Here is a 19,973-nt window from a genome sequence, read left to right on the forward strand (position 1 = left end):
GATCAGCTCTGACCTCAGACACTTACTAGCTATGTGATCCTGGATAAGTACCTTGTTTGCCTCAGTTTCTTCATCTGTAAAATGAGCTAAAGAAGAAAATTACAAACCATTCCAGTATCTTTGCCAAGAAAATTCTGTGGATAATACTGACATGCTATGGTCCATAGGGTCACAGAGTCAGACATAACTGAATGCCTTAATAACAAGAAGAATGCATATCTGTCTATCTTATGTGGCTCTTGCTAATGTCCTCCTATAAGTTAGTCTCAAGGGGTTTTCCCAATATACTGAAAGTCTTCTCCAACATTCCTATCACCACAAGGATACCAGTGGAGTATTTGAGCCATCGTTATCTCTCACGTTTGCAATGGGACTAGACCATCTTCTTTTTTTCCTCTGGAACTGGAATAAAGATTAGTTGTCATCTAATCCAACCTTCTCATTTTTTTATGAGGAAACCAAGGCATAGAGGTTAAATGACTTGCCCTCGGTCACACATGCAGCTGTGGCAAGGCCACTTTTCAAACTCAGGTCCTATTTTTATCACTCCATTGTACCATTGCAGCCACAAGATAGCCTTTAGCCTCAAGCACATTTCTTTGATAACTTCTTTCTTTACTGTTCTTCTTTGAAGTTTTCCCCTTGTTACATGTTATAGCATGTGTTCATATCTACTGCCCATCTCTCCATTGCCCTCTCTGTGATACTTATTTTCAAATCTTCATAAATTACTGTGTTCCTTGCCTTATAGACATGTAAGAACACATAGTGATATTAATATCATGGACCTTTGTTTTTTAGAGAAGCTTGGGATCATTAAAACAGTTTTCTAAGTTCTTGAAGGCAACCCAGCCTAAAATATGTTCCTATTTAATTCTGGACCTAAGAATGTGCATTTGTGTACTCTTTGTCCCGTGTGTCTGTCCCTGACTTCATAGATTATTCATTCAGCTCTGTGTTACAATCTGGGTAGCTGACGTCACCCATTCTATCACTTATGGATCACTCCCAAAAGCCTCTTTAGAATTCTGTGGCCCGAAACACCTACTTGCAAATGGATGATATTGTGCCATTTAAATCTGGAAGACCTCACCATCCACGAAGAAACCTCTCCAACTTGGAATGTGTGCTCGATCTCTCCATTGGGCAGACATCTTTGGGAGCATAAGTCTCCGCATTTTATGACTCACCTGATGTTTATTATCAGAGGAGTTGTTGAACAGGGTTATCTGTATTATAGCTTTCAAACAATCTTGAATGATTTGGGGGTATGGAAGGGAGACAATTTGGAATTAAGACTTATTGGAGGCATTTTGTTCTACTGAATCAAATGTGCTTTAAAAAATAGTCAATAAAAGTCATATAAATTCTTGCATTCTCTATGTCTTTTAGTAATTTGGGTGATGATAAAGATGTGGTCAAGTATGGAATATCACTTGCAAAAGCAAGTTATCTAAGTATGGTACTCTCACCAAAGATGTTATTAATATGTGTTGAGATTAATATTACAAAAATTTTATAACAGCAATCAGTGTATAGTTTAGTAGTTATCAGTGTTTTATAAATTGTTGTTAGTATTTTTTTTTTAGCTTTTAGGCAATTGGGGTTAAGTGACTTGCCCAGGGTCACACAGCTAATAAGTGTCAAGTGTTTGATCTGAGTCCGGATTTGAACTCAGGTCCTTCTGACTTCAGGGCTGGTGCTCTATCCACTGTGCCACCTAGCAGCCCCTAGCATTGTTGTTGTTTAATTGATCAAGGCCTGAGAACTTTTCTACCCCTTTGGTTTCTATTCTCCCTTAGATGCCTTGTGAATAGATACCTCAATGCCCTCACAATTGTGTTGCCTCCCCTATGTATACTTGGTCTACTCTGACCATTTTTCTCATCTTTGTTCTCTTTAGTTTCATTTCTCTTTTATCTATATACACACAAGGACTGTGACAGTAAAGACAAAATACAGCAGTTCCATTATTCTTGAGGGTGGACAATAGTTTTTGATAAAAATGTTTGCAGATTTTCCCCCTTTTAAAAATTTTATTTGTTGTCCTCTTCCCCTTCCATCCTTAAATGCCTTCATGACTAATTAGTTAAGTCTGTTATTGAACTTTCTTTTGTTATTCATTGCCTCTCTCTGTTTTATGAGACACTAACACACATGATCTTCCACCGTCCTTCATCGGATATTACAAAATAGTTTATATTCTAAAGTTGTATTGCTTTTGGCTGCTATGAACTTTTGCTTGGCAAATATGGAAAGAGTTGGCTTAGGCCCTTTCAGTCTTTTGCAATTAATTTATATCAGTTAAACTTTTGTACCGAATTGCTGCTAGTGGTGTAGTAGGTTGTCCTTTCTTAATCTTGTTGCTCAGTCATTTTCTTAGCTGTGTCTAACTTTTTGTGACCCCATTCTGGGTGTTCTTGGCAAAGATACTGGAGTGCTTTGCCGTTTCCTTCTCCAGCTCATTTTATAGATGAGGAAGCTGAGTCAAATGGGGTCAAGTGACTTGCCCAGGGCTGCAGAGCTAATAAGTGTCTGAGGCCAGATTTGAATTCACAAAGATGAGTCTTCTTAACTGCAGACCTGGCACTCTACCCATTGTATCACTTAGTTGTCCACTGTCTTTTCTACCATCCATTAACTATTTTTCAGCATCAATAGCTTCTTTAAATGGGTCAAGATTGAATTGTTTCAAATGCATGCCATATATTGTTTTCCTCAGTATATTCTTTTTCTAGCTTTGTACTAATTTTGATCTCAGCTCAAACAAGTCAGTAGTCTGACTACATGAGACAGCTGATTCAGTAGTGACGCCCACATCAGTAATGAACCTTTTCCTGTCTGTTCAAATATAATCAATTTCATTCTCTGTGATGTTATTTGGTGCTTTCCATGTCCATGTCCATGTCTGCTGATTCTTTTCTTGAAGAAAATATTCAAAATATATAAGCATGCGATTTAAGTGCAATTTACCAGCCTTGGGCTTTCCCCATTCACAACCTTCCCACACCCCTCTCTACATTTTACAATAAGGGAATACAAATGGGGAAGAGACAAAAAACTGAGGACCATTAAGGTTAGATGAATTCCCCATGGTCACGCAGTTAGTAGCCTGGTTGAGTACACTTGTCTAGGTTTTTAATTCGCAGTCAATACTTTTTTCTAGTGTTCCCTAATGCCCCTCTAGGTATGTCTCATTTAGAAGAAAAATGAAAAGGTATAGTTTTTACTTTGTATTCCATATGGTCAGACTCTATCTATCTGTCTATCTATCTATCTATCTATCTAAGATCATAGAGTTTACAACTGGAAAGGACTTTATAGATTATTCTACTCCCCTATTTTATAGGTTAGGAAATTGCTGGATAGAGTTTGTCTTTTTTCAAACAGATAACAGAGTCAATATTTGGCCTCGAGTCCTCTACCTCTAGATTCTGTGTTTCTTCAGACATCCATATTGCCTCTCTGTACAAAACTTCTTCATAAATGCTACTATGATCTATCTACCTTCTCTTTTGTAGAATCATAAAATGAGAAGGAATGGACCTTCAAAGTTTGCCTGTGTTGGAGAGAACAGTATGGTATCTTTTCCTGAATGATAATGACTGTCATTAAGGAGCAACTTGAATAACATAGCACTAGGCTGAGAAATTAAATCTTGAAATATGCTTATTACTGTGGATTCTATTATTATATAATGTGAAATTGTTTCATTCTTGGGATAATCAAATGATAATGAGTATTTTGATGATCTTCAAAATGGAAATAGTCATAATAATGAAAATTGAAACACAGCTTGGTGAGGGTAGTAAATCTAAGTGTTGACACACTTCTAGATCTAATTAGCTAACTAATAATGCATGATAAAACATTCAGTATTTTAAATCAAAATGCACCGAGTTGCAATGTTCTAGAAGCTGAATAGGAGAGGAGACAAAAAGATTCTAGGAAACTCATCAGTCATCACTATCAATGCCATTTTGTTAGAGGAAACAAAGCAGAAGAAATATGGGTAGAAGTTTCTTCCTATTTTCTTTCTCTCCACTCCCTTTCTCCTTTGCTTTGGTATTTTGCCTTCTTAGAAAAGAAGAACTTACAAAAGGAACCAGCTTTATTCTTCCTTGAACTGAGTGGGTGGGGCAAAGAGTCATGAGATTGTCCTTTAATAGATTCAACTGTTCTCTCTGTTGGGTCTCATTGCACTGATTCTGAAATTTCAACAAAACTGATTTATTTGGTAGGTTGTTTAGGAATTTTCATATATGTAGATTTTTAAATCTTAAATGTTTGATTTTTCTGTCAGTGTACCAATTTCATGAATGTGGTAGCACATACCAAATGATTCATCCAAATCCCAGCAATTGAACTTCTGCCATCTTGAGGACCTGAGACTTGAGCACACCCAAGGAAAAGAATCCTTGAATGTCAATTTTACCTAGGAACTTTTCTCTTCCCCCTGATATTGAATTGTACCCCACTGGAAGTCAGTCTCATTTGAAAGTTTACACTGCTTTAGAAGGAGTTTTCTATAGCTGTAAGATTTTTATATTGAAATATTGCTCTTTTTTAGGGGGTACTTTAACCTTTTTTTGTGACATGGACCCCTTTGGTAGTCTGGTTAAACTCATAGGCCCCTTCTTAGAATAATATTTTTAAATATATAGATGCATATTTTTATGAAAAAAATAAGCCAACAACAAAATAACCCTTGAAAAAGCCTTTCAGTGCCTATTGAATGTAATATATTAATGTAGATATTAGGAATACAAAGACAGAGATGACTAAGAACCTGTTCTCAAGTAGCTTTTAATCTGGATTGAGATAAAGTCTGGGAGGAGGTGGTTATACGTGATAAAAGAGCACATTTTAAATTCAAAGAAGTTCTGGGAAAGTGTAGTTAAGAAACATTCTCCCAGCAGGAGAACATCTAGTCTAGCTGAGTTGGGAAAACATCATGCTTAATGTCATGAACTGGGCATGAACAGCAAAAAGGGAGTTCAAGAGATGGTAAAGTCCATTCTAAATGTGGGGAAGGAAAAATACAAGGGTAGAAGAGGGTAAAACAAAAATGAGCTCTGAAGAGTAATCTAGTTAAACAGAAACATAGAGTACATGCAAGGGAATGAGATGAGATAGAACTGGAAAAAAAAAGTTTGGAGCCTGACTGTGTAAGTCTTGGAATGCCAGGATTAGGAGTTGAGAATTTGTTCAGCAGGCAGGCTGAATAAGAGTCACCAAAGGTCCTTGGGTGGAGGACTGGCATCAACAGAGCAGTGTATTTCAAAGACTGACCTTGGAGAGTAGTCAATGAATGTAAGTGATACCGATTTTAATTCTGGTTTAGCCACTGTATTTGTGTTGCTCTAAATGTATAATGTCTGATGTGTAAGGGCAGTCACTGGCACCATAAAGTACTAGAACCAAAGTAGTTTTCTTTCAGATCTAAATTTCTCTAATTCTATTAATGCATATACCTCTAAACTTGATATTATTAGCAGTAATGCCCAAAGATTTCTACTTGGAAACGAGTTTGCTAATAGAATTCAGTAGGTTTAAATTGCATTTCTAGTTCTTGGATCTTTTGAAGTAAACATTGTGATGGGTTTTTTTTTCCCCCTTTGTAAATTACTGTTTCTTTGATTCTCTAGATAATACAAAAACCTGGCTAAACTTTTTCTCTCCTACTTGTTCTTTGGGTTTAATACATGAAGGATATCAGTAAGTCTAATTCTAACTGAGGTAAACAGGGTTGCAGTGTTTTATAAAACGATTTTGACTTTTCAAGAAATGAAAGAATAGGCAGTCCTCTTTTCTATCTGCAATGTGTTTCTATAGTTAGCATCGTCAAGCCTATGACCATAGTGAAATCTTGAGTGCAGGTAAGAGTTGGTGTATGCAAGCTCTAAGGGTTCTTTTAGCTCTAAATCATAGGATGGTGAATGCCATCAAGGGAATGCAATTTTGAGAACTGCTGTAGCAGCATCTGGACTTTTGTAGGTACTGGCTGGAGGAGTTTCAGTGGAAGAAGGCATGGAGCAGAAATAGAGAATAGTGGATTTGATTCCTAATTCTAACAAGAATTTGCTGTGTGGCCCAGGACAAATCTGTAGACCTTTCTTTTCTTGTATGTAAATGAACTTCAGGGAAGGGCTTAATAACCACTTGTGATATCCTAATTTAGGGTGCCTGATTAGAATGAACAAATTGGGAAGTTTTAGTAGTATTTAACTTTCTACCTTATTCACTTTATTGACAGTATCCCCATTCCATCCAGGTACTCCAGTGCAAGAATCCCTATCGGAGGAGCTAAAAGTTTCATGGAAATGAAAAATAACCCCTATCCAAAAGCCTAGGGTCCTTTTACTCTGTGACCTTTACTTGATGTCCACAAGTTGAGAATTGGGATGTTTTGTGTTTTCCATTTGAACACCAACTATCTCCATCTGCCTTAATTTGTGAAGATTAATGTTTATGAACCTCTGCTGCATGGTGGTGAAGAAAGAGTGCTAGATTTTGAGTGAGGAGGACTGGGTTCAAATCTCATCTCCTAAACTAGCTGATAGTCCATCTGTGGACAAATGACTTGACCTTTCTGAACTTAACTGATTCTTCCTATGTAAAAAGGAACTACATTATGTAAAGAGATATTGTGAGGAAAGTGCTTTGTAATTTGTTAAGCACAATGTCATTATTGTCACCATCATCATCGTCATCAAAGAGGAGAATTAAGGATCTTAATCTTTCAAAAATAATTACTGCTGATTTCTGATGAGTGTTTACCAATACTTACTCTTTCAGTTTGAGTACAAATAAAGAAGGGATATAGGCATTACAATATTGAATTACTTGGAAGAGTTAATAAACGTTTTGTTTTCTTTTCAGCACCACACAGAAGCACTAAGCCCTTCAGTGTTACCCCCCTCAACATTGCCACTAGACTTGCTTAACAATGCCATCGCTGCCTTTGGTACATTGGAAGAACTGATCCGATACCTGGAACCGGATAGATGGCAACTGGATCTAGAAGACTTATACAGGCCAACATGGCAACTCCTTGGAAAAGCTTATGTTCTTGGACGAAAATCCCGAGGTAACTTCTCCTTTTAGATCTCAAGCTTCATCTTTTTTCTAATCACTACTCTGGCTCTAAGGAATGAATCAAATAGGAAGTACTTAAAATAACTCAGAGTTCAGGAGACTAAAGATGGTATATCTGGTGCCTGACCACCATCTCCTTTCCTTTAGAAATTAGACTCAGATGGGTCCTCCTTTCTCATTTTCTGATAAGACCCAGTGATTCAGAAATCATATTCTAGGACATAGCTTGTGCTGCAGAGGGTTAGAGGGATCCCTAGCAGTCATAAGTTGGAGCTGGAGAAAGGGCAAGAAAGGTCTGTAGAATTTCATGTTCTAGATCACTTAAGCAGAGGATCATGTTAAGGTTGTAATTGTTGCTTTTTCTTAAGCTTAGGTGATTGGAATCCAAAAATTATTAAAAAATGAACAGTAATCTCTCTCAATAAAATTGCTACTGAAACTATGAATGAATATGAAGCTACTGATAATAAAAGCTATCTCCATTGGAGAATATTAGTGCCAGGGGTAATGGTCTGTCTTTATATGTATATATATAACCTAACACTGAGAAGAAGGTGAAAAAAAGTTGTCAGTTCATTCACTCTTATTTCCAAAGATTTATATTATTTACTGAACAGAATGAGGAAATTTCTGAGAAAAAAACCAGTGAGGGAAAAAAAGTAGAAATATCTGGTGTTTATATTATCAAAAATGATTTCTGACTATTGTAATCACTGAGTCTTCAGAAAGGCATATAGGGTAACCCCAGAGAATGAATAGTGGTCAGAACCACTCATGTGAGAGACACAACCTTTTGTTCATCTGAGTTACTTGCATGAGCAAATTGTACCTGGACAGTTCATCTAAACCCTGCTATAAAGAAACCACATTCTTGTCCTATTCTGCATTGACAGTTGGAGTTTATTTGGATCAGTGAGTTATAACCTCAATGAGCCATGTTCAGACTTACCCAACTAGAAAACTTTGTTTAAGCCAAGAGGCATGGTTTCCTTTTTCCTGGTATTTGAAATTGGTGTTCAAGTACACAGCCAGGCAAATCTCCTCCAGATGCTGAAGGTTGTTACATATTTATAAGATTTGATGATGAATAGCGCATAGACAACACTTCCCTTCCCTCCCAACCATAGAACAAGAAAATGAAGATCTGCAAACATAGCTGAAACAGGGATGAATAGAGCTGAACATTGGCAAATTTGAAGTAGATTATTCTTTAAATCGGCCAGAAGGAGATGGGGATGAAATGGTTCTCAACTCAAGTCTAGTTTTGTTTTTGTTTTCTGACAGCTGATCCCTGGATCAGAGCCCAACAACCTTCCTTCTAGCTCTGTCTTTATTACTGCAGCTATGCACACTCTCTAGCTAGCTGAGGATTTGGCCAGAGGGCAGGCTAAAGTGAAAAGCTTCCAACTCTGAACCAAAGCTTTCAAATATTCATTTAGCACTTTGCACATTGAAGCGCTGTACAGTTTGCCAAAAGCATTAACATTTTCAGCATACAGTAGGTGTGATAAAAGCAGTGTATATTTTTGGAACTTATGTAAACTAAAATGCAGGTGTGGGGTAACATCTATGTAGACAAACCCAGCTCCCTCTCTGACAGTCATCCTACAAAGGAGCTAAGAGTAGACCTTTAAAAGGCTTCTAATTAGACATTGAAATAGATTTTCCACTGAATAAACAGATCACAGTGTTACCACATTCATCTTAAAAGGACCACCCTCAGATTACATTACTGAGGGTGTAATATAATAGCTTCGAGCTGAATATGTGTACCAGTAGTCTGAATAGAATGAACAATGGGAAAAGTAGAATATTTCTAAATGTGACCTTTATATTAAAAAGTCCGATAACAAGCTGTATACCAAACTTAATTCTATGATTTTAGAAATTAAAGAAACTTGGACTAGAAATGCATCCATGTTTTTAATAGCAGTATAGCCAAGATCATGTATTCTTAGAAAAATGGACATGTGTGTACACACAATGTATTTAATATGTACATTCACACACACATACTACATGGATCAAATATGTACATATATATTCCCTAGAAGTTTCTCTATCTTCATTTCCCAGATATTCTGATGGTAGTGTTTTAATTCAGTGGTTCTTACTCTGAAGGAAATGTTCAGCTCTCTTTGATTGCATAAAGCTGACACTTGACTGTTCTCTTTGAGTTAAAAAAAAATCTATTGCCAGATAAATAAAATACTCTTTTGCACAGATGTTGAGATTGTTCTGTTTACAAATTATTATCAAATGCTGTAAATTTGAAGATTCAGAAATAATAATACCAGAGATTTCAAAGATGAAATGAACTTTTTTAAAAAAACTATGATTCTATATGAAAACAGTAGGTTCCCACATTGCCATATTTCTGTTCCTTTTCTCTACCTTCCTTCCTCTGGTTCAGTGGTTTTCATTCATACCTTGCTACTGCAAAAAAACATAGCATATTTTCCAAGTAAGCCTTAGCTAGTACTTAAAAAGGGCTTTTGACTTCTGTGTCAAACATGATAAATGAGTGGAAGCTAAGTTGAAAGTATGTTTAAATTTTCACATTGTAGCAGGTACCATAACTTAGCTCACTTGGGAAATCTATCTAACCTTTTATTGTGGTTAAGTAAACATTTTAAAGTGAACATATACAGTCATTTTTTCTACTTTCATGATATAGTGTGTTTAAATCCACTTGAGATAGATGAATGTCCTTTGAAAGCAAAGAGCTTCATTCACACTGCAAAGAAGTATGGCCCTGAAATAAGCATTGGACAATTTTTGCTTCAGGGCTTTCTTTTTCCTTCTTCAAATGGAAGTCTTCTGTCTAGATTCTCACAGCCAGATCTACATAGGCAAAATTAAATGCAGTGATAGGAATGAAAGGGAGCTTATGCATTTATATATCTACATATCTATATATGTTTACCTATAAAATAATTATAGCTCCTACCTATAAATAATGAAAATGTTTTTTAAGTTCTAGTTGTTAGCCCACTTATTTCTGCCAATATTAGATATGGTCCAATTTGAATTCAATGAAAAATCTTTGTAATATGGTAAGTGACTTTAAAATGGCACATTAAATGTGATTGTATGCATTGTAGAAGAGTACTCTTTTCTTTATCCAACCGCCTCACCATTCTCTCATATCATGATTTCAGTATGACTGAAATTAGGTTAAACATGCTATTTCATTAAAGTTAATTAATTCATTTAGCACATCATATTGCTAACTTTGGCATATTATAGTCCAAATAAAAATTCCAGTTGTCCTTAAATCTTTAAAACTCAAATTTTCCTCACAAAAGATCTTTTCTAAATGAAAATGAGCCTTTACATTTAAAATACAGCCATAGGTTTTGGTTTTTTACTTGTTTTTTTTATTTTAACATAGGTGGAGGGAATTCAGGATAATTGGACCAAAATGGTCAACAGAGCCAAAAGTCCTTATCTCTCTGCTGGCCTGTGTCTGCTCTGTTTGCTAGCTCAATAGGGCCTGCAATTGCATAATATGCCTAAAAAGCCTTGTTTCCATATATTTTAAGAAGAAATAACTAAGAATTCAATTGGCCTCTTTTGCCATGTTAGATACTACTCAATCATTTGTGAAATTATATTAGAACCATAAGATCAACTCTTTCTTTTCTTTCCTTTTTTCCCTTCAGCTAAGATGTGAGTGAAATTTCAAAATCAGTTTATATGGAGATACACATTCAGAAAAGTGGTCATTAACCATACATCATTTACTTATGTTTCTTTTTTCCTTAAATTGTGTTTTCAATGTATCTATAATATAAGATTAATGGTAATTATTGAGGTTTTTTTGCATATAGATTCCTAAAAAGACCACATGAAGGAATCATTTACCATATTCCAAAAGTTTTTCATTGTATTTGAATTGGGCTGTATCTAACACTGGCAGAAATAAGTGGTCTAAGAGCTAGAATTTGAAAGCATTTTCATTATTTAGGAGCTATAATTATTTTAACATGTAAACATATTTATACGTAAATATGTGTATGTTATAGACATCGTGTGTCTATAACATACACACATATACATATACATATACACATATATAATATATACTCACTGCTATATTTATGTGGTTGATATAGTTCACTAAAATTATACTGACGCAATAGCTTTTGGCAATGAAGGACAATAGTTCTTTCAAAATTTACTGACAGTGATGAAAGGCTATTTTGTTTGGTCTTCATTCTTTTATGGAATAAAGCACAATCTCATTAACCAACTGACTAAAAGAATAAAAACAATGGTAATCAATTAGGCATTCCTTTTGTCCATGAAAGAAGAAAAAGGGTAGAGGTCTGAAAAAGTTGGATTCAAATTTTAGGAATGTCAGTTATTCTGTCAGGAGCAGTGTTCTTTATTAAGTTCTAGTCTGTATCGCTTTTTCCTCTCAAATTCCTCAACTGTCTTGAAATCATTTTCCCTATTTCCTTTATGTTCTATAGCTAGCATTTCCTGAAAAGTTCTTCAAAATTTCCTTTTGCTTAATTTCCATAAGTTTTTCATTAATTACAGACATGTCAATAATCCACTTTAAAGGTTACAGTGGGTTTTTTTGTTTTTTTTGGTTCTGTTTTTTTTTTTTATCGAAGCATTTATCATTTTACATAAGTCTGCCCTTGCCCCAAGGTTTCCTGGTCTCTATTTCAGTGGGGTTAAAAGGTGTAACCCTCTTTTTCTCTATAAAGATTCCTATTTATAGCTCTCAAATGTTTTGTTGGCTCTCCTTTTCATATTGCACAATGGTATCTCTTCATTGGTTACTCAGTTATAATGAAGCTTTGTTAATGGTGAAATGGACTGAAAGTCTTACTTGCAAACCATAGAGCCTTGAAATAAAGCTACAATAAGAAGGGACTTTGTTAGAGATATTGTTCATGAAATAAGTAGCTTTCTGATGAAAGGAAACTAGTGTAGCCTACTCAGAATCAAAGCATGAACATTTATATATTTATGTGTTTTTGGTTTTTTTTATACCCTCCAGTGGTGGATCTGAACCTCCTAAAAGAGGAGGTAAGGCTGTACAGCTGCACTCCTCGAAACTTCTCAGTGTCCCTAAGGGAGGAACTCAAGAGAACTGATACCATATTCTGGCCTGGCTGCCTCCTGGTGAAACGCTGTGGTGGAAATTGTGCCTGCTGTCAACACAATTGTAATGAATGTCAGTGCATCCCAAGCAAAGTCACTAAAAAATACCATGAGGTGGGTTCACAACTGTCTTTTCAACTTTTCTTTTGAAGTATTTTGTGTGTTCTAGAAAACAACAATACAGTAAAACACAAATTAGAATAACTATTGTATTCTAAAATTCATTCTGTAAGTTCCATTTTGGGAAGAAGAAACAGGATTAAAATGTAATACATAGAAGCATTAGTTGCTTTCACTCTTTTAAAATCAGGAAAGTTTATTTTTTTTGTTTGTGTATGTGTGTTTTATGAAGGTCCCTTAGTGACTCCACATTCTTCCATTTCCTAATATTAAAGTACATTTTGGATAATCAGTGAGATTTCCCCATACCCCGAAGCCTCCAATGAAAATTACTCTCAGTAATCTTGAAAATCTTTCCAACTTATTAGCACATTAAAAAAAGAATAGAGTTAGGTCTTAATTAAAGTGAATAATGCATTCCATGGAGTGGCCCCATGTATTTGAATTTGTACTATGTAAAGTTATAATTATGAAAAATATGGCAGTTGGTTCCAGCGTTATTACTACTAGCTAACATTTATATAGCACTTTGTGGCAGGTACTGTGCTAAGTCCTTTAATCTTAATGCCCTACCGGATCAAGATAACCACTTTGGGAGATGGGTGCTATTATTATCATCATCATTTTACAGCTAAGAAAAATGAGGTAGACAAAGGTTAAGTGACTTGATCAGGGTCCCTGAGCTAGTAAGTATTTTACTCTGGATTTGAATTCACGTCTTCCTTGTTCCAGACCTGGTGCTCTATCCAGTGTGTGATCTAGCTGCCCACAGAGCTACACTAATTGGGACCTAGCCATAGAAATAAATATAGCTGTATAGATAGTCATAGAAATATAGATATATCATTGTACATAGCCACAGATTAAGATATATACACATATATACATCTGTATGTAATATGCACATACACATACACATAGACATATTGTTGATACCGTTGTTGGCTGTTGTTGTTTGCCCTGTATTCTCTGAGACAAGCATGACATCAGGGAGGTGAAGCATGACATGCAAGTGAATCGGATTGAAGTGAGAGAGGGCTGTGCAAAGTCAACAGCCTCACTTTGTCTTCTGGAGCCTTCTGGGTCCAGTGGTGAGATATAGATAGGAAAGCTGGAGCTGGCCCTGGATGCAGTGGGAAACCTTGGCCTTTAACAGGTCTCAGTTTGACTGAGGCAATGCCCATTTAGGGATTAAGGCTAAGCAAGAAATGAGGCATAGAATGGTCTCTTTACCTGATAAAAAGTCCCCCAGTCTCTTGTTAGAGACTCAGGGACAGAGCTCATGATCCCACAAGGCAATATACTCCTTTGTTGAATCAATATATCTGTTAAAATCTTTTTTTTTCCTTTTAATCCTAATCCATCCTACTGGAAGAAGATAAAACTTTTTTTTTTTACATAACCTGTGCGGTACAGTGGAGAAAGTGCTGGAATAAGAGTCGGTTGCTAGATTTGTGACCTTAATCCAAGTTGATTCTCTGAGTCTCAGCTTCATCATTAATAAAATGATACCAGTCTTACAGAGTTGTAAAATACATAGAGGCAGGCAGGAATTATTGTCTCTGTAACAATGGGTTGTTATGTGAATCAAGAGAGAGTAAGCATGGGAAGGTACATTTAAATCTGCAGTTGTATTGTATGCAATGGTATGATCACTATTAGTCCCAACAGTCCCATTTCTCACTATATTGACTTACAAGATAACATGTTTATTTTCTGTACAGGATTACTTCCCATTCCTAACAATAGCAAATTCTTCCATTTTGGTCAGAGTTGAATCCAGAATATCACTGTGTCATGGTTTTCTCTACTTTCATTGAATTGAAAAGTTGAGTAGTCATTTTTCTTGGCTACATCAGAATTGGACTCCTAGTTGATTTCTCACCAGTAGGAGCCCCCCATATTGCCTAAGGCCTTTCATTTTTTTTATTAAGACATTTTGGACAATATTCTCAATCAAGCCATGTAGTAAGTGGCTTGACCAGAAGAACTTCTGCTTACTCTGCTTTTATCCTTACCAAAATACTCTCTTTCATCCTTCCATCCTTGATTTTGTGGATTTCTTCCTATCAGAATACAACTTAACCTCTACTTTCATAGAACTTTCTAATTTGTAAAGCAATATACAATCTTACCCTGCCATATTTCAATTATAAGACCCTCTCAGTCTTAATAATGAGAGTTCTCATTTATTTAGGCAGTTAGGTTGTGCGGTGGATAAAGTATTAGATTCAAAGTCCAAAAGAAGTGAGTACAAATTCTCCTTCAGACACTTACTAGGAATGTTCACCTGAGCAAGTCACTTCACTTCTGCCTGCCTCAGTTTCCTCATGTGTAAAAATGAAGATAGCACCTATCTCCTAGGGTTCTCTAGAGGATCAAATAAACCAACATATGTAAAGCACTTTGTAAACATTAAAGAGCTATATAAATGCTAGTTATTATTTATTCAGTTCAACAAATTTCTTAAGCATTTGGTATGTGTAAAACACTGTGATAAGTCTGGGTATACAAAAGCTGGAAAAAAAATAAAAATCCTTACCCTCAAGGATCATACAATCTAGTAAAAGAATGAGGCACATACACCAGCATTTAAAATACAAGTTTGACTTTTTAACATAAGGACATAAATGCCTACTTTCTTTTGATCTCTTCTATGCATTTAAAGTTCATTTTGCTCAATAAGGCAAGAAGATATATACAGTGTTTGGAACACTTGGCCTGAAATCAGGAAGACCCAAGTTCAAATCTATCCTCAGATACTAGCTATGTGACCCTGGGCAAGTCATTTAACCTTTGTCTGCCTTGGTTTCCTCAACTGTAAAAAGGGGATTATAATAGCACTTAACTTACAGGTTTATGTAAGGATCAAATGAGATAATATTTGTAAATTAGCATTATGCCTGGCGTATATTAGACACTATATAAGTGCTTATTTCCTTCCTTTTTATATACATGCATCTGGGTTATATAATTCAATCATAATCCTACCTAATTAAATACATTTTTATTAGTTATTATATGAGTTAGGGATTGGTAATACTAAGATGGAAAACGATGTTTCCCTGCCTTCAAGAACCCTACAATCTAATAGAAGGCATATGGAACATACACAAATAAGTAGCATATAGTTTAGAAAGAATGCAATGGGGCAAATGAAAGATTGTTCAAAATGTTCTAGGAGAACTTGAAGAGGAAGAAATCACTTCACCCAAGTGTTTAAAAGTGGCATCAGAAACCAGAAAATACACTGACACTTTTTCCCAGCCTTGTGAGTTGGAGTACCTGAAAAAATAAATAGCCAGAGCTATAAAAAGTGGTGAAGAATATGTAGTTTTCATGAGAGTCATATTTTCATTAGTTCTAGGAGGTGGGAGGGATATAGAAGGAAAGGGTCAAGATTTGTTGAGGAGAGAGAAGGGTTACAATAGAAGGGGGGTGGTAGAAGGATGTAGGAATTCTGAATGAGTAGGACTGAGATGTTTGAAAAAAGTATGGGGAAGAAAACAAGTGTTTTCACCTAAAATGGGTTTTTGCTTTAGATAGTGGAGATCAAGGAATCTGGGATTCAAGGATGAAGTGATGGGATTGCATTTGGAAAGTAGTACCTTGGAAGGAGCCCTGATTCCAGAGTGAAAGGACCTTATTTCTAATCTCATTTCTGTTACTTAGTACTCAGTGTGACCTTGGGCAGGTCACTTAATCTACTCAGCCTTAGTTTCCTCCTTAGTTAATCATCATTAGGAGGTTAAACTAGATGGATTCTGAGTCCTCTCTACCTTTATACCTATGATTGTATATCTCTGTGACCCTTTGAAAGTATGGAGTTTGTTGAAGATTATCGCATAAACCAGCCAGGAGTTTTGGGGAGGTATCCCTCTTCTGTTAATAGATAAGGCAGAGTTAGTGGTTTGGGCCCTTGGTGTAGGGAGGGGTAGGCTGAAGACTACATTGATATTATACCTTTCTGAAGTAGTCCTTCAGGAGGTTTGGGTAGCTTGTTTTGTGGCAGGGGTTTATAGGATGCATTTAGCTTGGAAGGATCAGATTAAAGACATTTTAGGCCTGCTAGTAGTCCCTGGTGAAAATAAGACTAGATAACAGCTCTGGTGTCTGAATATCTATTCCACTGTTTTTCCCACCACAGGATATTTCCTTTATAACTGAACTGAAGCATAGTGCTTTAACCTCTAATGGTAATTTTAAGGGTGATTCTATTTTGTGATCAAAATAAAAGCCACTCAATAAATTCCAGGCTATGAGTAGGGTTGGCTTCAGTTTGTTTATACAAATTATTAGTATCTAGGGATGCTTATAACTCAGAACTTGAATTTAACTTTAAGAGCCAATATAAGAAACTCTGGCATGCAAAAATAAGTTCTCATTGAAGTTGGGACTTGCTTAACCTTATGAGCATTTCTACTTCTGGCTCTGATTGGAAACTGGAAGTGAGAAATAATGTCTGTTTGTCCATTTCAAAACCTCAGACTGGGGCTGGCTTTGCTCCAGGCCATAAACTGGACACAGGCTCTTCATGAGGCACCCTTTCTCTGAATTTGCCTCAGATTTAGCCCTCAAATGCAAAGTGTCACAAGATGAAGCATGTGCTGTTCTGTGATGGTGCAAGTTTCCAGAAACAGTAGCTTTTGGAAGCTGCTGTTATAGTTCTCATATCTGGACACCCAGGGGAACAGTGAAGCAATCTTACTTTTCATATTTATGGAGTTGTCCCAGAGTGTGAAAATCTGTACAGAACACGAACAAGATGTGCTTCCTGCTAACTCAGTTGATATCCTAAACCAGGGGTGGGGAACCTGCGGCCTCGAGGTCACATGTGGCCCTCTAGGTCCTCAAGTGTGGCCCTTTGACTTAGTCCAAACTTCACAAAACAAATCCCCTTGATAAAAGGATTTGTTGTGTAAAACTTGGACTTAGTCAAAAGGCTGCATCCAAGGACCTAGAAGGCCACATGTGGCCTTGAGGTCACAGGTTCTCCATCCCTGTGACCTAAAACATTTAAAATGAATGGATTGAAAACACTAGGTAAAATATTGTTGTTGTGTTATTGCTATTATTATTATTAATAAATTACTACTGGACTAAAATGACCAGCCCATTTTTATAGTTCTTGCTATTATGGAGTTAAAAGTGAAGAAATTAAACCTTAAACTCCTTTTTCCATAATTTGTTATAATAATTCTACCACCAGTACCTCCTCTCTGTCTCTCTTTCTCTCTCTCTCTCTCTCTCTCTCTCTCTCTCTCTCTCTCTCTCACATACACACACACACACACACACACACACACACACACACACACACTCATATACACGCAGAGTAACTAAAAGTCCATATTATTTTGTGTGATAGAGATGGTGTTATTATCAAACTATCATTGTTGGCAAATTCAATTTCCTACAGCAAATAATACCATTTTCATTACTAAATCCTTTAAATCAGATAACATACTAACTCTTTCAAAATCACATATAGTTGCAATGAAACTAAGCTTTACTGAAACTGACATCTGCTGTATATCTCAATGAGATTTGTAGAAGCCTTGATGTTAAAGCCAAAAAAGGTTAATAATAAGTAGCACCTTGCACAGCACATAGTAGGTAGTTAATACATGTTTATTGATTGATATTGGTTGAATAAATGAAGCTTGACCTTGCTCATAGCTATTATGCTTGGTGATTTATTTTAAATTGTCTTCTTTTAGGTACTTCAGTTGAAGCCAAGGATTGGTGTAAGGGGACTGCATAAATCATTGACAGACGTGCTCCTGGAACATCATGAAGAGTGTGACTGTGTGTGTAAAGGGAACACGGAAGGATAATATAATGAAATGTGCTGCCTTTTTTTTCCCCCCAGAGCACATTCAATCAATGGCTGATTCTGTTAATGGGGCTTGTGCATTCTCTCCATCTCTAATCTCAGTTGTTTGCTTTGGGAACCTTCCATCTTCAGGACTTAAAATGTGTTTTCAAGGAAAGACACCAAACAGCGACCGTGAGTTGTACAACAGCTCTGTTTCGAGAAGACCCAATCAAAGGACAGGAAAATGCCACCAATCATTGGGAAATTTAAATACTGTAGGTAGCTAGCTAGTTACATAGATACTATGTATCTACTGAGCTATCTCTGTCTTATATTTAAGTTGTCTTGGCATTACATGTGTTAAAATTAGAATAGAACACCTATGTGCATGTATGAAGACCTGACCCTGCTGGCTGCCTTAAATCTAGAACTCCACATGCCTGGCCTAAAGGTCACAACATCTGGAAAATATATATATATATATATATATTTTTTTTTCTTCCTCAGCTATCTAAATCAGAATGTTCTAGGTTTTAAAAACTTGGTCTTTAAAGGAACTTTCCTATTATGGATTAAACTTAATTTGTTTGATGCTGGTAGAAAAGACTGGATTTTTCCCTACTGATTACTAAACTTCCTGCCATTTGGAAGAGCAGATTGGACAGCACATGATTTGGAAGAGACAAACTTTAAGAAGAACAGTGGCCTTATCCTTACTATGACCTTTGAGTGGTTTATTTGTTTTATTGTGTACATTTTTATACTCTTTTTGACAGTATAACTATTTGCTTTTCTAATCTTGTTAAATATATCTATTTTTACCAAAGGTATTTAATATTCTTTTTTATTACAAACTAGATCAACTATTTTTTAGCTTGATAAGATTTTAAACCAGAGATGATATAGCCAGAGGAACAAAGATATGGTCACTCTGACAAAAACAGCGTGCTATGATGTGATCTCTTTGCGATGCTTGAATTTTCAAGTCCAGAGTGGAATTTTGAAAGTGGATGAAACCTGAAATTTTTCGTTTCTCTCATAATAGAAGTGTTAGCAAAAAAGGAAAACAACAACACCTAATTGGAGGTAGTTGTTCAAATCCATTTCATTGTTATTCCTTTCCTGAATAAAATGGGCTGTTTAGTCCCTTCTCCCCTGATTTCCCCTCAACAACCAGAGAATGCAAAGTTCCATGAGGAAAGTAAACAATAACTTCCTGACAAAGTATGCTAGGCACAAATCTTCTTATTTCACAGAAATGGCATCTTGGGAACAATGTGGTCATTGGAAGATTTCAAACTCTTTTCCATATACTTTTTATAAAATCCAAGGATCTTTTCTTTTGTACAGTATATTGTTTAAATAATTCACTTACAACTCCCTTCGGCAATTGAAAAGAAAACAGTAAAATATTTTGCTTGTAAAATGCTTAACATTGTACCTAGTTCATTTTGTGACTATTTGGATTTGCAGAATGTAATGAATCACCAAATAAAGGAACAAGGATAATTTGGGGAGAAATATGTGTGTGTGCAAAGATATATCTCTTGAAAATAAGAAAAAGAAAAGTGTCTTGAAATGACTTAAAAAAAAACAATTCCACAACCAGTATTTGTCTAGGAAAAAGTATAGTTCACATGCATTATCCAATAGATGTTGTTCATTTTTCATGCATGTCTAGCTTTCTGTGACTCCATTTGGGGTTTTCTTGGCAAACATTCTGGAGTGGTTTGCTGTTTTCTTCTCTAGTTCATCTTCTAGATGAGGAAACTGGGGCAAATAGGATTAAGTGTATCCAGTAGGTAAAGCTCCCTAA

The 19,973-nt window shown here is 35.9% G+C and overlaps 1 protein-coding gene across 1 annotated transcript in view; it reads left to right on the top strand.

The window, feature by feature from the left end:
• PDGFC (platelet derived growth factor C) overlaps positions 1 to 19,680 on the top strand; it is a 236,160-nt gene extending 216,480 nt beyond the window's left edge. Inside the window, exons 4-6 of the mRNA XM_020994096.2 lie at positions 6,883 to 7,090; positions 12,116 to 12,333; positions 18,060 to 19,680. Of these exons, the coding sequence (XP_020849755.1) occupies positions 6,883 to 7,090; positions 12,116 to 12,333; positions 18,060 to 18,176 (543 nt within the window). The 3' untranslated portion in view covers positions 18,177 to 19,680. The remainder of the gene's footprint in view (positions 1 to 6,882; positions 7,091 to 12,115; positions 12,334 to 18,059) is intronic.
• Positions 19,681 to 19,973: the final 293 nt, after the last annotated feature.

This window comes from Phascolarctos cinereus, unplaced genomic scaffold, assembly GCF_003287225.1.
Source record: "Phascolarctos cinereus isolate Bilbo 61053 unplaced genomic scaffold, phaCin_HiC Scaffold_9;HRSCAF=440, whole genome shotgun sequence".
Taxonomy (NCBI): domain Eukaryota; kingdom Metazoa; phylum Chordata; class Mammalia; order Diprotodontia; family Phascolarctidae; genus Phascolarctos; species Phascolarctos cinereus.